Raw genomic sequence first — 17545 nt, forward strand, 5'->3', positions numbered from 1 at the left:
ACGCAGAAACTGCCCGTAGGGGAGGTTTTCTCTGAGGCTTCTGGGATGGTTACTATCAAACATTAATGATTTATTCCGGTCAGTAGGTTTGATAAATAGAGTGGTTGCCAGTTTGCCTGCTTTGGGGAACACCTCTACATCCAGGAACGCAATTTTGCTGGTTGACTGGGTGAGACTGAATTTTATGTCTAGGGTCCTAGAGTTTAGCCATTCGTGGAACAGGGACAAGTTGTCACTTCCTCCTGTCCACACCATAAACACATCATCGATAAATCGAAGCCATGTCCCGATATATTGATGGAATGGATTGTTGTTATGTATATAGGTGTTCTCATACATAGACATGAAAAGTACTGCTAGCTCCGGTGCAAAGGGGCAGCCCATGGCTACCCCTTTGACTTGATAGTAAAATTCTCTGTTGAAACAAAAGTAATTTTTCTTTAGTGCAAAGGACGCGAGGTCCACCAGGAACTTAGTGGGTACTCGCATCGGCCGGGGTCTAGAGTCCAAGAAGAAGGTCAGAACTGCTACGGCTTCATCCTGTGGAATCTGCGTATACAGGGACTCCGGTGAAAGACTGGCTACTCAATCATCCAAACATTGGCATATAGCCAACACACAAGGTCTTCAGGCTTTTTACAATAGAGCCCACTCAGACGAAATGGAAGACTTACTTCAATATCTCCCAGAGGAGCACAGGAAAAGAGAACAGGAATTAGTACATAAAGGAAAATTAATATCTAATTCCTCCATAAGGTGTGCGTTAGATGCTGCTGATACAGCGGCCAGAGGAGTCAACACCAGTATTCTCCTCAGAAGACATGCATTGTTACGAATCTGGTTTTAAACCAGAGGTACAACAGACAATACGAAATACCCCTTTTGTCAAGGAACATCTTTTTGGACCTCGAGTGTATGAATCACTTGAAAAAATGAAAAAGTACACAGAAGTGGCAAAATCTGTGGGAGAACTACAGTCACCCTCTAACAGAGGCTCCTTTCGCTGCTCATTTTATAGAGGAGGCTCAAAATTACCTCCACAGATGCCAACACATCTTTCTATAAACCACAAAATCAATTCTCCCCACCCTCTAGAGGATTTTATAAGGGTGGTTACAGAGGGAACAATTTTAAAGGCTGAGGTAGAGGTACACGAACATATACCTCTTCATCTCCCAACAATCAGTGACTTGATAACAATTCCCCCCGATCATCATACACCTGTAGGGGGAAGACTGCATTCATTTCTTCACATTTGGCAATCAATAGCATTAGACAAATTGGTGTTGGGCATTGTCCAACATGGTTATTGCCTGGAGCTCACCAACAATCCTCCCAATATTACACCTCGCATTCACAAACTCTCTGTAGAGCACCAAAAACCTCTGAAACAAGAAGTACAAGCTCTTCTAACCAAAGGCTATAGAACCAGTTCCAATACACGACCAAGGATCAGGGGTTTACTCAGTTTACTTCCTAATCCCAAAAAAGGATGGTTCTCTACGACCAATATTAGATCGCAGGCCTCTAAATGTATACATACTGTCAGAACACTTCCATATGGTCCCATTTCAACAAATGCTTCCCCTCTTACAGCAAAGCGACTTTATGTCAACACTAGACTTAAAACACGCCTACTTTCACATCCCTATTCACCCAGCACATCACAAAAACCTCAGATTTCTGGTAGCAGGAAAACACTATCAATTCAGTGTTGCCATTCGGAGCAACTACTGCAGCCAGATGTCTAGCAGTAGTAGCAGCTCATCTAAGAAGACAACACATTAATGTCTTCCCATGTCAAGTTGATTGGCTCATCAAAGCCAATACACATCTTAAGTGTTTACAACACACTCAAATTACAATAAATCTTTATCAACTGGGATTCACAATAAATGTGTAAAAATCGCAATTGCAGCCCTCACAACTGCATCCCTATCTTGGAACTCTCCTAAACACTCAAACAGGTTTAGCCTATCACAATGCAGCCAGAATTTGCAATTTTCAAACGCTGCTACTACAATTCCAAAGCCACCAATACCTAACAGTGAGAACTTTCATGCAACTTTTAGGAATGATGGCATCATACATTGCAATAGTACCTCATGCAAGATTAAACATGTGTCCTCTACAAGATTGCTCAATACGCCAGTGGAATGAATCACAGGGTCAACTAAAACATCTTGTTTTGGTAGACAGTCGCACCCATCGCTCTCTGCAGTGGTGGAACACCCAAAACTTATCAAAAGGGCGGCCCTTTATAGACCCAATTCCACAGATAGTACTCACAGCGGATGCATTAATTACAGGGTGTGGTGTCCATCTACAAGATCTAACCGTTCAGGATCTCTGGGACACCAAACACAAAAGTCTCCACATCAACTACCTCGAGCTTCTAGCTGTTCACCTAGCGCTGAAAGCATTTCTACCTCACCTGATAGGGAAAGTTGTCTTAGCCTGGATGGACAATATGACCTCTATGTAACTATGTACGAACGACACACTCTCTATAGTTATTACGCCTCTCTCAGACCATTTGGCGTCAATACATCACAAAATCCAACTGCTAGCAGAACACCTGCTGGGGACAGACACCGGATTTGCCGACCTCAGCAGGATGTGGCAACAAGTCAAAATGCCCAAACTTCGCCTCCATGTTCCTACACCTTCTATCCAAAGGCACTCTATGGATGAATTGGTCAGGTATATTTGCTTACGCTTTTCCGCCTCTTTCCCCTTCTTCAGTTTCTGGTGGCTCCCACATGGGTTCGTCAACAATGGTTCACCACACTTCTAGAACTCTCGGTAGAAGAGATGCTTCACATCACTTCAAACCTTCTTAGTCGGAACCATGGAGAAATCAGACATCCAAACTTCAAGGAGCTCAACCTTGCAATTTGGCTCCTGGAGTCATAGAGTTTGGATACCTAAATTTACCACCAGATGTCATGACAATTCTTAAAGAAGCAAGAAAGACTACCACTAGAGCATGCTATGTAGCAAAGTGGAAAAGATTTGTAAAATACTGTAATAACCAAACTATTGACTTATTTGATGTTTTTAGGCAAATAATCATTTGTTATCTATTGCATCTACAATGTGTAGGCCTTGCCTGCATATTATACGCCTACACCTTGCAGGGGTAGGCAAAACGTATCTCTATTCATAGTACCAGTCACTAAAGCCTTTATGGAAGGCCTTAAAAGAGTGGTACCACCAAAAGTTCCACCTGCATGTAACAGTAATATTGTCCTTACAAGACTTATGGGTCCACCTTTTGAACCATTGCACAATTGCCCACTGCAATTCCTTTCTTGAAGGTTGATTTCTTAGTTGCTATGACTTCACTAAGACGTGTTGGTGAGCTTCAGGCACTAAATTTTGAAGAACCATTCCTTCAACTTCATAAAGATAGAGTGCTTCTTCAGACTAACCCAAAATTCCTTCCAAAAGTAGTTTCTGCTTTTCATATTAACCAATCAATTGAGTTGCCTGTTTTCTTCCTTAAACCTGATTCAGTAGCAGAAAGAGCTCTACACACATTCGATGTCAAAAGAACATTATTGTATTACATTGATAGAACAAAAGATTTTTGCAAAACATCTTTTTGTTGCCTTCGCTCCCCCTCACAAATGAAAACCTATCTCTAAATCTGGTATTCCTAGATGGATTGTTAAATGTATTCAAACATGTTATATTAAAGCCAAAATAACTTTATCCATACCTCCTAGAGCACATTCTACTCGTAAAATAGAAGCATATATGGCCTTTTTAGGCAACTTTCCTATAGCTGGCATTTGTAAAACCGCTGCATGGTCTACATCACACACATTTACCAAACACTATTGTGTTGATGTATTAGCACATCAACAAGCTAATGTAGGACAAGCAGTTCTAAAAAAGACTTTTTAAAACAACTGCAGCACCCACTGGTTAGCCACCGCTTTCAGATAGTACTGTTTATACAGTCTATGCAAAGCATTTGTATCTAGAGTACACATGCCTCGAATGGTTTGTTACCCTGAAAGCATCTGTTCTTGGCATGTAGAGCTGTAGATTGAGATAAGCCCTCCCTCCTCCCCGTACACCTATGGTCGTTCCAGTTATTATTCACTTTATACACGCATGGGCATCTCTATACTACACCAACTCCATTCTCACCCTCTTGTGGAAAAAAACATTTTAACAATGGAGTCGATGCCCATTCGCACTATCACCGAAAGGAGGAGCCACCTTACCTCATGACTGGAAAAGTCTTCTTCAAAGAAAAACAACTTGCAAACATCCGGACCCAACACTAGATGGCTGGAGTAGCAAAGCATGTGAATCTACAGCTCCACATGCCAAGAACAGCTGATTACAGGGTAAGCAACATAATCCTTCTGGTGAATACTCTGTCTACTTGTATGCCTTTCTGATGCCATCTAACTCCCTGTTCTGAAGCATGGTCTTTGGTTCCATTAATAAGGTCTCTACTAGAACTGCTGCATTGCCTCAGGTGATAGCATTCTTCTGTTGTCTCTGCCTCCAAGTCATAAACAAAAAAAACATGGAAGTGACGTCAGGACGCCTAAGTGGACATTACATAGGCCCAGTGACATCACCATGGATTCGGTTCTGGTGCTTAGATGGAGGCAACACCACTTCCTGCAACAGGAGAGCTGTGTCAGATGTTTCCTCATCCAGTCTGCTTCCTGGGATACACAAAAGGCGAGGAACCTGCTGGTAGACTCCGTATATACGAGAAAGATAGTTATTGGAGGTAAGTAACTTTTTCGATTTGCCTTCGTGCTGTTTCAAGGTACCTATATATACTTTTCGTCTTTAAAACATTTCTCTTGTAGTTTAAAGTACATACCAATGTGTTATTTGCAGTTATTATATGTAGAATACTCCCAGCTACCATAATACATATTTGTTAAAGAGGACAGCTTTTTCATAGGGAAAAAAGTATTCTTTACTAATAATGCTTTGAAATGTTAGCTTCCCCAATCAAATCGTTTGCTAAGCATCTTTCTAACCTTGACTGCCCCCCTTTTGTGAAATGTCCTCAAACTCAGAAAGAGCAGTTACAAATGGAGCTGGACAGTTTGTAGATCCACTGCAGAAGCAAAGGTTAAAAGTAAGAGGTTACATTCCTTTTCAGTTGAAAGTAGGAAAATGTAACCTTTTTAGTTTGTATCTTCGATCTTTGGTAGAATTGAACACTGCACTTAATGGCATGCTCAGAGGTCACTTCCTATGACAGGACTTAAACATATTGCAAGGAGTGGATGAAAGCCTTTGTAAGAAAATGCTTGGAAAAATAATATAGTGGGGAAAGCATATTTTATTATTTTTAAGTAGCGTATGTCGCATTTAATATAGTCCACATATATCTTCGGTCAGTATGTCGGCATAATTTCTTAATTGATTTGTCTCATGGTTTTTGATATCTTCCGCTTTTAACAAAGAGGACTGCACACAGAACCGTATACAGTAGAGTGACCTCAATGATGTCCGTTTGCTTTTCAAGGTCAAATTTGCTACATGCTTATAGCTAGTAGAGTACAGTTGTCTATTAAAGTGAACTGTTGTGTTTTTACTTCGATGTTGTATAACCTGACCTCTGCTTTTTGCGTCTCATCAATATTTTATTATCAACAGCTTAGAGTGAGGGAGAATCCGATTTTGGGGCCATATGTCGAAGACCTGTCTGCGTAAGTCTTATTCTTTAATAAACTGCCTATAACGTTTATGAAAACAAGAAACAGAGCCTGCCTCCTGTGTTAGACATGGCGTTGGGAAAACCGCTGTGTAATACCGGTACACAGGGGATTAGTATTCTAAATGGAAGGGATTTTTTTTTTCTTCTTAAAACATTCCATCTGAATTCTGGCGGGAGGAAGATTATGCTGTCCATGAAGTTACTGTTAATCACAACAAACATGATTAGGTATTTGTCTTGTCTGGAGAAATATACTGGTCATTCCTCATTTAAAGCATCACAAGATCGAATTCATATGAGTTGAGCAAAAATAGAGTTCCTGCATTAAAAACTGTGTATTCGGCTATAAAAGTAGGCATGCTAAAATTACCACATTGGTCTACTACAATGGATGGCAAGTAGTTATTTCACTTTTAAAGTAGCAACACGTTTCTTTAGATTAGGTGCAAGTGCATTAAAAAAGCGTGCTGAGGTTACCACATTAGTCAGCTACATAAAAAAGCAAAAGGATATTCCTCTGTTAAAGCAGCACAGAATTTCAACAAAGTGCAGGTGCATTGAGACAGGCGTTTTTGCAGACAAATGTGGCGGATCAGGTTCAACAAGTAATTTAGGTAGCTTAGAACATCTGCTAAATGTCATTCATTTGAACCAACACTATAATTAAGTACAGTTCTAATATCTTGGATATGTCCCATCTGGTTAGCTTGCGCCAGAATAGCAATGTGATGTTCCTCATTACCAATAGAGCAGAGTTCTTATAAAATTGAAATACAAAAATAAAACCGCCTTTGAGTGGCATGGCAGTCCACAGGGCTACCACCCTCGAGTTCGCAACTTTCAAGCGACTGGTTAATTGTAGTTGGATGCAGCTGTTTACTCATAATCATTAGGTCAGGGGGGAATACGTGGGAATGCTTTCTGGATGTCCCGCCGACTAAACATGTTGGATGCGGTGGTAACAAACCTAGTCAACAAGATGTTTAAGGCTGTTTCGTTGGGGTTTAAGGAGGCGATGTTGGCCTGCCGACTGGTTCGAATTCCCAGATTGTTCCACTCTTTTTGTAGTCTAGCCCTTCGTTCATTGAGCAGCTCTAGGCAAAGGCATACAAAGTGTTCAAATGATCCTTCGCAGCTGCCAGAGCCTCTGCAGGTTGAATTCTCTCTTAGACGATGCCAGCTGGCTAGATGTTTAAGGAAGGGCCACTTACCTGGGTAAAGGGTCATAAATCTTATCTTAAAATGGACGGCATACATGCAGGCAAGATATGCTGGAACGGCTGACTTATACCTGCTGATGACTGGCAGGCATGCACGCGTTTGGAGAGTTGTGCACTATCCGAATTAAATGACCAGAGGCGAATGCACGTTTTTGTACTCATTTGGAAGTAATGTTGGATTGGGTTACTAGCCCACAGGTCTCTAGCATTCAGGAGCTGCAGGTGGTCTTCTAGAAACTGACTATGTACCTGACTTGGCCAGCTTTGGCTGATTTAGGACCATAGTAGTGCCTCCATGCATTCAAACCAGGCCCTTCTTAACTTGTGGCACAGGTTGAGATAGTCACTGGCACATGCCGGCCATTGATCAGGGAAGCTGAGTTCAACCTGACTTGGGTGGTAGATGAAGATTTCAGTTGTCAAAGGATTTGCTTGTAGACCTTGACAACAAGTTTATTCAGCAGGCTGTGGTCTCTACCTAACAGGATTTTCAGGACATAGGTTCAAGAAGGGGAGATTCTGGACCTCATAACTGCTATTAGTGGAGACAGACCTGGCCCCAGTAACTGTTTACCTAGTTTCGATAGCGTCACCTGGAGAGTCAGGGCTTTTGCTTCTACTCTTTGTTTCACGATACAGCATCTGATGTAAATGTTCACCCCTATGTACTTGTAGGAATATTCAGTCGCGATTCTGTTGCCACTGTAGGACCAACATCCCCCTTGATGTTTTTTCAGCCCATATGTTGTGACCTTGGTTTTAGTCATATTCACCTCTAATTTGTTGACAGCTGTATAGATGTACAGCTGATCTAGTAACCGTTGAAGAACTAACCTTGTATGGCTGAACAGAGCAAGATCTTCAGTGTACAGCATGCATATTACTGATCTGGGTGACCGCAGCTAGCACGCGCCCCTGCTTTACTGTTCATAATGGCTTTATTTATCTTAAATGTGGGCTCCGTCACACAATTTAATACGTACCCATGTGTCCGTGTTGCTGGATTATGGCCTCCAAGAGGTTCTGAGGTATTGCCCATTGCTGTAACTTAGCCCACAGAGATCCTCTAAGAACTCGATCAAACGTTGCCTTGAATCAACAAATCAACAATGTATTAAAGATGTTGAGGCTGTTGCTTTATCTGTCAGAACAGATATTGGCATGAGGTTGGTAAGTGCCCCTTATTTAGCTACGAACACTGTTTAATTGAAGATAATTAACCGATTTTGTTCCACCCATAGCAATAGCTCTTCCAATAGCAGGCTGGCGTGGTATTTGGTATAATTGTCGTGTAGGACTATCAACAAGTAGTTTTTTGGGTTTGAGCTTGTGCCTCCTTTATAAATCAGATATGTTATGGCACCTCGCCATGAGTCTGGTATCTGCGAGGCCCTTGGCCAGTAGTCAAAAAGAGTGGTAACCTACTCAGTTCAGAATGGGATGTCTTGTTTGTATAATGCTTGTGGCAAAGCTTTGGGCCCAGGTGCCCCATCTGATACTTCCTACTGTGTAGCAGGTGTATCTTGTTTGTTTGGATTGAGCCTGGTGATGGTGCAGCTAGCAAACTTACATGAAAATGGTGGAGGAAGAGTCGGTTATAGAGAAATATTTGTTTTTGGGTGACATTCCAATCACCTAGGTGACCGCTGCCCCTTGGGGCAGAAAGGTGTGTTGGTAAGAACGATCCATTCACTATGATGGGATAGCACCTGCTTGGAAAATGAGGTCCATAGCTCGAGGGTCATTACATCCTTAAGACTCTAATATTAGAATTTGCTGTTAGTGTAGAATTTCTGTCTAGATAATGTATATACCTCAGTCATTATGACTAAATAGCAAAGACTCCCTTTGCTTTATGGACACCTTCAAGGGCACAGCAGTGTTCTGTTCGGTAGAAGACTACGTCAGTGACCAGTGCCAGGATGCAGGTGACTCCGTTGGCTGCTACAGTCCAATATTTATATTACTTTCACATGAGATAATCTCAAATGTCCAAAACGTTTCTCATCAGAAGCACACCTTTCTATTCATTTAGTGTAAAAAAAAAAGAAATTCCTCCCTTTTTGAAGTATATTTTTCCATCTGAGTACTCAATAGTCCATCTTTGTGTATATAAATGCAACCTTTGTGAGAAAGATGTTCAAGCTCTATAATCTTAATTGTGGATACCCCTACATTGCAGATTCCATTTGTTTATATGTACAAGGTTTTCCCTCTGCAATCACAAAATTATTTTTCTCGTCTAACAGAGAGCATGTGCTGTTGCTGCAAGGGGTATTGTATGCAGAAAAGGGCTTGGAGCCTGCCAATTACTTCCCACTTGCTGGCTTTATTATCAATCTATTGAGCTACCTCCTAATTGGCCACCATGTGCCTCATGGCTCTTTATTTTATTTCTCGGAGCATGGACCAAGTACCAATTGATTTAGTTTCATTTATGTCCATCCACTGCTCGCGCTGTGGTTCAGGGTATTTTTTTTTCACAATGTGTTCTGTCCGGCATTTTTGTTCTACCTTGACTTTGTTCTGCTTGACTGTCTTTTTTTTTTTTTTTTGTTCAGCGCTTCCTTTAACCAACACCTTCAGGTTGCTCATTTCTTTTGTAATTTGATGCGTCCTTATACAGGAACAAATAAATGGCACAGACTATTAAAGTAGTCTGTGCGACTGCATGTGTGCCATGGACTCTTGATGCAGCTACCTCACCCCACCCCCAATCTACCCCACTCCAATCTAACCTACTCCAATCTACCCCATTCAACTCCAGTCTGCCCTGCTCCACCCCACTCCAATCTACCACACTCTGCTCCACTACAATCCACCCACTCTATCCCACTCCAATCTACCCCACTCCAATCTACCCCACTCAACTCCACCCCAAATTACTCAGTTCTACCCCAATAAACATCACTACACTCTACTCCAGTCCCCCCCAATCCAGTCTAACCCAATCCACTACACTCTAATCTATCCCACTTCAATCTACCCCACCCCACACCACTCCAATCTATCCCCAATCTACCCAACTCCAATAGACCCCTATCTACCCCACTCCAACCTACCCCACCCTACACCAATCTACCCCACCTCAGTCTACCCCAAGCAACCCCACTCTACTCTACTTTACTCCAATCTGCTCCAGTCCCAAATACCCCCAATCTACCCCATTCCAATCTACTCCACCACACTCTGCCCCACTCTACCCCAATCCACCCACTCTACCCCACTCCACTCTACCCACTCTACCCCACTCCACTCTACCCCACTCCAATCTACCTTTCCCCAATCTACCCCACTCCAACCTACCCCAATTTACTTCACTGAAATCTAAAAGAGACTTTTTGGCTTTGCCAATGCTTGTTGCTATATGTCCCAGGCTGGACCCATGGAATTTCCCATCATCAAGGATACGTCTAAACTTGAAATTGGTATGCAAACGACCTCCCTCCTTGCCTGTTTCTGATAACTCTTTTTCTCTTGCCTCTCTTATGCTTTGAGGGAACTTCGGGGTTGCGTTAAGCACTCTAAAACCAACCAAGATAAACTAATATACCATTAATGTATTAAAGTGGTGTGTAATTAAGCACCATTAGGGAACCTTAGTTTGAGTCCTTGAGGTAAGCCTGCCCTATTTAGTTCTTTCTTAAAATGCTCAGTCACATGACTGCTTATCGATGGGATGAGTTGTCCTATTACATGGGAAAAATTAAACTTGGGGGGAGTATTTGAGAGACATTGACAAACACAATAAACCTGAGAACGTATGCAGCTCTGAACGTCTATTAACTTTCACAAAGACGTGGCCTGGAATCTTGCCAATACCTATTTATAGGTAACTGTTTACTCTAATGCTTCACCTAAGGGGGTGTGATCTGGAGGAGGCAGAGAGTCTGCCGTGCCCCAGATGTGTTAGTTCAGGTTTTTGCCACTGATTTCCTGGGATCCATTCTTCTATTCCTGTATTGGAAGCTGTGCAGCGTACACCCTTTCCACGCTTGGCTGTCAGGTTATTGAGGGTGAAGGGTCAAAGGCTTTTCCGAGAGGTGATGTGGGGAAGAAGAGCTCCGACTCAATAACTAACCAACACATACCATAACATAGTGTCAGGGGCACTGGAATTAGAGTTGTGCCGCCGTGGCATTTTTCTCCTAATACTAGATTTGCCGCTTTTGCCACATAATCAGTCATCTGCATAATCTGCAGATTTTAAACCCCCAAAAATTGTTTCTAGCTCAAATGATTCAAAAGTTACTAACACGCAATGACACGTTTTGCCCCGCTGTGGAAGACCTTTTTCAGAGGTTGACTAGCCACCTTTATGTTGCTTATTGGTATGGTTTAGTGTTAAACTGGTACTAATGAGGTGCATCCTTTGCCCAGACAGTGTAACCATGTGTAAAAATATATATTGTACAGCATAGGGCTCATCGTTCTTGTTAAAAGAAAATACTTTATTTCACAGCGAAATGACACTACACAGCCAAGTTAGGATCTCAGCTAATAGATTACAATCAAGATGGCGCTCTAGTGTGGCAATGCACCTCTCTTTGTACCCTTTCCCCGCTATAGAAAATTCCTAGACTCTACAGCCCCTGGTGCAGAGAATCAGCATCGTTAAGGCACAGGTGCAGTTCACCCAAAAGTAGTTGCACAAAAAAGTAAATTTTCGCTGTTACCATGTAACCCACGTCTAAGTGACTTTAGTGGGTGTGCAGGGTGCCCCACATAGTTTGTATCGGGTTTAAAGTTGCCATATACCACTACGGATAACCAATTGATGGGACACTTTTGCCATGGGCATGGAGCATGTCTGGTGAACCCACAGAGATCTGCTTCTTGGTACAGAAGAATGGTGATGAACAGTCTCTGCCCTGGTTTTATTCCTTGTTTTTTGCAGAAAGCACCATAGCTGCATGCAGCGGTCCTGCTTCTCGCTTTCCTGGGCAACGCTTGATAACGTGACTAGGGAAGTGTAAGATATTTGTTTTAATGAAAATTGGACTCAAAAAGTGATTTATTTCTCTTTTATTTTTACAGTAATGTGGTTACGTCGTATTCAGATATTCAGGTAAACCATTAACTTTTTCCAACTAAAATATGTAACTTCTGGATGGAAAGATTTTATTTTGTTTAAAATATATATATATCTTTTAATGCCACTTTTATTTATTGTATTATATTGTTGGCAAAGTTCTATTTTTTTTGTCCCTTAAGTTCCTTTGCTTGAACATCTGTAAGACAATCTGTAACAGACAGTTACACTTTATTACATTTGAATGGTGGTGCTTAAGAATTCCAGGAAACCAGGGACTTCTTTTTTTAAACAAAAGAATACCTGAAAGGTGCATGTTGTTTGTAATATCAAGATAACCTGAAAACTGTTTTGATTCGTCATTAGAGGTGGATTCCAAACATTTAGTAAACACACTTGCAAACGCATCTAAGTATGTTGAGGTGTATGTGAAAAACAGCTTTAATGTTAATATCTTCAAATAATGATTCATTAATGTAAATGTGCTTCAACCTTACCTTGTTTATTAAAGAACACATTATGGTGATGATGGTTTTACATTTTAAGTCTGGCTTTTTTTTTTTAAAGCAAGAGCCCAAAGCCCTTCCCAGGAACTTGCCCATCCCCATCCTTTTCCCATTTTTAATATACTAAGCACTCAAACTCCAGTCTTTTCCTTGCTTGTAAATGTTTCAAGTCGTGGCTGTGATTCCCTCGTAATCTGTACAAATTATATTTTTGGAACAATTTCAAACACAGTATTCAATTACTTGCTTTAAAAAGTTCAGGGAATCTCAGGCTTTGCATGAGTCTGTTACATTTATTGAAAGTGATAGAGCAGAAAAGGTTATTTTAATGAGCACAGCAGGCTAGACATAGTGAAAAGGTGTTCGTTTGTAATTCAGAGTTTAAGTGATCTATAATTTAGTTACAAATGTGTAATAAATATATAATGAAGGAAACTAAATTAAATCTGATATTGTCAGATGGAAATGCTGTTTATTTTGAATTTCAAGAAATTCCTAAAACATTTTTTTAAAAACCTGATTCTTTTTAAAATGCACAACGTTTCACGGATATGTCTCCTTAAACAATTGTGTATAGTCTTTTGTAAAAATAATGGATGCCTTGTTCTTGATGATTCTGATACCCTATTTTTGAAGCATATTATTTAATACCCTATTGGAACATCTGCATCACTGATCAAGAATAGTACAAAGCTGAGCAAGCAATGTTCACCCACACCTTATTTGACCATAAGTTCCTCGGTGTCTCCCAAACCTCACTGTTGCCAAATGTCCCTAGCAAGCAGCCTTTATGCCGTTCTCTTTCAGATAATCAGCCAGCCTTGTATGTAGTGTCTTTTACAGAACCTTTGGTTAAAAATTCTCTTAGGGTAAGTAGGTTGGTCTTTTGCAGGTGCATCACGGCTCAGTTGTCTTTTTTTTCTTTTCTTGGTGTGGTGATAAAATAAGGCAAAGGGATGCTTCTTAAGAAGAGCGAGAATGTGGTATAGGCCTGAGAAGCTGAGTCATTGCATCCACCATGTCAAGTCTTCATGTAAAAGCTTGCCTCCATTACTGCGTAACACTGCCTAGTGACTTGCACTGAAAGCGTGCCATAGAAATGTATACGATGCAAATGAATGCACTGTCATTTTGGAACAGGAATTATTGCACGCTTGAGGGTCCTACACTACAGCATGAGCAAGATTACCACTTGACCCAAGGTCATGAGGTACATCATCTTCTGGTATGTGGTGAACATTGGCAGAGATTTTAAACAACACACACTAACATCACTGCTTGGTACTTGACATGGAGGCTAAGATAGTGGCTATGGATACGCTTCTGAAATGAGATGCTCATTACTTCGTAATGTTGCAGGTCACGCTGAATGGCACAGAGTGGTTCGGTTGGGAGCATTTATACTAGTGCCAGCACCCAATATGGTTCCAAAAGGTCTTGCTAGACTACAGATGTCCCACAAGCATTTGTGTCTCTCATGGGTAAGTCTACAACCCCATGATAAAAGGCAATCTCCGTAGTCTTTTAGCTCCCATGAGAAAACTTGCAGATCTGTGAAATCGCAAAATTGGGATATATCAATGCTCTTGACCTAAACCCTTGTCATAATACAGTGTGCTGACACATAATTGGTCCTAGCGCTCACTACCATATACATATCATTGCATACATACAAACCCACTCAAAAGCCGTATCAAACACACACTATATTACACACAGATACCAGTGATATTTGCATAACTACACCATTGACCCTATTGCACTATATTGCCAACACACAAGTGCACCATCAAGCCAACGCATTCACCAACATGTGCACCATCATATCATGACACTTATACACTTATCTAAACACAATCACATTTTATCGATCCTCTTCATCCAACTACAAAAATGTATTCCCTGCATCTCTCGGTCTTTTCATCTGCTTGTTTGCTTTTTCTCCTGCCCACCTTGTCCACTTATGTTTCCAACCCTACCCATTTTGCCTCCCTGCTCATTTGCATCACTCCTGTTTGCTGGCTTCACCTCTTCTGCTATCTCTAGTGAGTGAGATGGAAGCTGGTTTTAAAAATAAAGATAGTTTTAATGATGCGGTGATTATATGTCCGCACTCTTCTTTTTTGTCTTATATTTTTTACGAGCTTTATGAATCTCCCACCTTCTTTCCTACACCTTATACGTGTTTGGCGAAGAGAGACCTTCCATTTTTTGGAAATCAGAAGGTATATAAAATGTTATATTATCCATAAAAAGAATCTCAGCATAAGTGTTTCATAGAGAGGAAATGTTCTTGACATGCAAGGCTTTGTTATAAACTCTTGGTGTACTTCATAATACTACTCCAGCCAAAGGGCTTATCTATTGGGTTTTCATCTTATTCCCAAGTATGACGTCTTCTGTAGCTTGTCAGAGCTACATCCCAAATCGTCATGCACACGTTAGCTGCTCATTATAGACACATTTCAGGTCGAGTGCTGTCTTTGATCAGACTGTTTCCGAAATCTTTGAGTCACCCTGTTTCATGCTTTAACATCTTCCCAGATAAAGACAGATGAAGTAAGAGTAAGGAAAAGTTGAGTGTTGGGTCAATCTTGACCACACCTGGTATATTTCTGTGGCTCTTAAGGCAAGCACAGGTATACCAGCTTACCATTAAGAGTGGATTCAGGGGTGAAACTGACTGATGGTGTCCCACGAATCTCTATTGAATTGCAGAAAAAGCATTGCATTTGGAAAAAACCCATAGCACCTCTCATTCACGGGATTTTCAATGGGTTTCCGTCACTGTTACTCGCAAGAGAAAACAAAGAAGAAATACTAAACATTTTAGATGGCTTTATTTGAAGCAAAGTATAGGTCTAATTGTTACAGTAGATATCAAAAGAAATTTTGCGATTTTAAATGTATAGCAAATAAATAATATAAAAACAGACAACTTGTTATTTTTTTTAATTTACCTTCCTAATTAATCCTTCACTGAAAGGTTTGCCATCGTGAGAAGTGAATAGCATTTGTGGCATACCTGGTAGGGGTAGGCCAACGGTCCAAAGCACCCTGCAAGGTCAATTTATACTTTTGAGAAGCCACTGCTTTCCCTTGCTATAAAATGCCAATTTTCGTAGAAGCTAGTAATGTTCTTGTAGGAAACTGGGTTATTAGTTGATGGGGTTATGCGCCCTCATCAAGTAATCTTGCCTCAATTTACTTTAAGATACAATTAGGTCTCAATAAAATAAACCTTATCTCAACCCTTGGCAGCTTGGCACAGAGCGGTTACGCTCAACTTAAAAGAAAATGTGTAAAGCATTTAACTACACCAAAATAGTTTACAAGTAAGATAGACAACACCATAAATATCCCACTCCAATTTATAACAATAGTATGAATGTTAATCTTTAAAATTACACCAAAACGATAAAAATCTATTGTAAAGAACAGAAAATATGATTTTTAGATGAAGTTAGCTTTTTTAACTTGAATCTATGGCAAAAAAACTCGGTGTCAACCCCGGGTATCTGGTCGCACTATATCGGCTCAAAGTCAAAAGTTAAGGTTGACTGCTCCGGCGTGAAGGCTGGATACAGGGACTAGGTTAGTACCTATCAAATCTTTACCTTCAAACTTGGGGCATGATTTAGATTTTGGCATACGGGTTACTTTGTGACAACAGTGATGGATATGCAGTCTGCTGAAATATAAATCCTCATAATATCCTATGGGATTTATATTTCCGCAGATGGGATATCCATCATCGTTGTGACGGAGTAACCCGTCCACTATAATCTAAATCCAGGCTCTTAGTCTTTACTCTTGGAGGATTTTCATTGTCAACTGTGAGCTTTACTTGTGGGGATCTGTCAAGAGGCTCGACATTGGCAGCATGCTCCTTTTCATTGGCCCTGCTGAAATCCTGCAAAAGGGGACTTTTTTCTGGAGCCAAGCTGCTCTCAGCTGGGTCAACTGGCAAGTTTAATCCAACCAGTGATCCAACTTCTGTGGATCAGCTTTCAGGTTGTTCCTGGTCTTCTCTTAGGTCTCACGGCAAAAATCCTTGGAAAAGTCTTTAAATCTCAACATTTAGGGTTTCACTAGTGGAATTCTAACCTACAGACCCTGGGTACCATGTACCAGGGACTTCAAGGTAAGTTAAACTTTTCTATCTGCATATCTTTTTGCTTGCCATCTAGGCTGCAGAAAAACTCTATTACCAAATCTTTACTTGCCCTTTTAGAGATGGCACAAATAGTGCTGCAATCCACTAAAGGCACCTTAACCTACAGGCCCTAGGTACTCAGAGTACCTTTAACTAGAGATTTACTTGTAAGTTAGCCTTACCAATCAGAGATTAGCCAATTTGTATCCTCTGATGCAAACTTTTAGGAGTCAGAGCACATACATTCGGTGCTGGATGTTAGTGCCCCAGTGTGCTTAGTCATTACACCAGTTCCTAAAGTCATCAAAGGTCGAGGTGAACCTGCAAAAAGCCACCCTCCTACATTTCCTCTCTCCTTGAGAGAATGTCTTTTATAGTGATTATCAGAGCTGTTCTGAAATAGATGTCCCAGTGATAAGCGAGGTACAAATATATGAATATAGGTCAATGCACATGATCAAAAACTTATCACTCTTCAAGCGTGCAATCCTGAGAATAACCCACCTGATGGAAATGTTGATTTTCTTTTTTGCAGGATACTTCAAATTTTTTTTGCCTTTTTGCTGCACCTTTTTTTTGCTGGCTATATAACTCTGTGCATTTTACCCAGTTAACCTGCAGTAAAGTGCGTGTGCTTCTCCTTTCAACATTATGAATTTAGTATACACCTGATTGGCATGTTAAACTTTCCTTTTAAATATTTATGTCACATTTAAGTAGGCCTTATTGCCCATAAGGCAGGGTGCGAAGTATTTAAAAGTAGGACATGTAAAGGTTTTATGCTAATCATCTCCTTACAGTGACTAGCCCCTCAAAACTATTTACAGTGTAGTGGAGTTGGCTATTCCATAGGAAAGCACTGGGATGCAATATGAATTTCTAATACTGTATCTAGGGAAATAATTAAACAATTATTTTATTATT

The 17545-nt window shown here is 40.7% G+C and overlaps 1 protein-coding gene across 1 annotated transcript in view; it reads left to right on the top strand.

Annotated features, from left to right (window-relative positions):
- Positions 1-17545, top strand: part of KIF14 (kinesin family member 14) — a 606238-nt gene that overhangs the window by 62176 nt on the left and 526517 nt on the right. Inside the window, exons 6-7 of the mRNA XM_078641003.1 lie at positions 5647-5699; positions 11965-11995. Of these exons, the coding sequence (XP_078497129.1) occupies positions 5647-5699; positions 11965-11995 (84 nt within the window). The remainder of the gene's footprint in view (positions 1-5646; positions 5700-11964; positions 11996-17545) is intronic.

The sequence above is a fragment of the Lissotriton helveticus genome, chromosome 1_1 (genome assembly GCF_964261635.1).
Source record: "Lissotriton helveticus chromosome 1_1, aLisHel1.1, whole genome shotgun sequence".
NCBI classification, from domain to species: domain Eukaryota; kingdom Metazoa; phylum Chordata; class Amphibia; order Caudata; family Salamandridae; genus Lissotriton; species Lissotriton helveticus.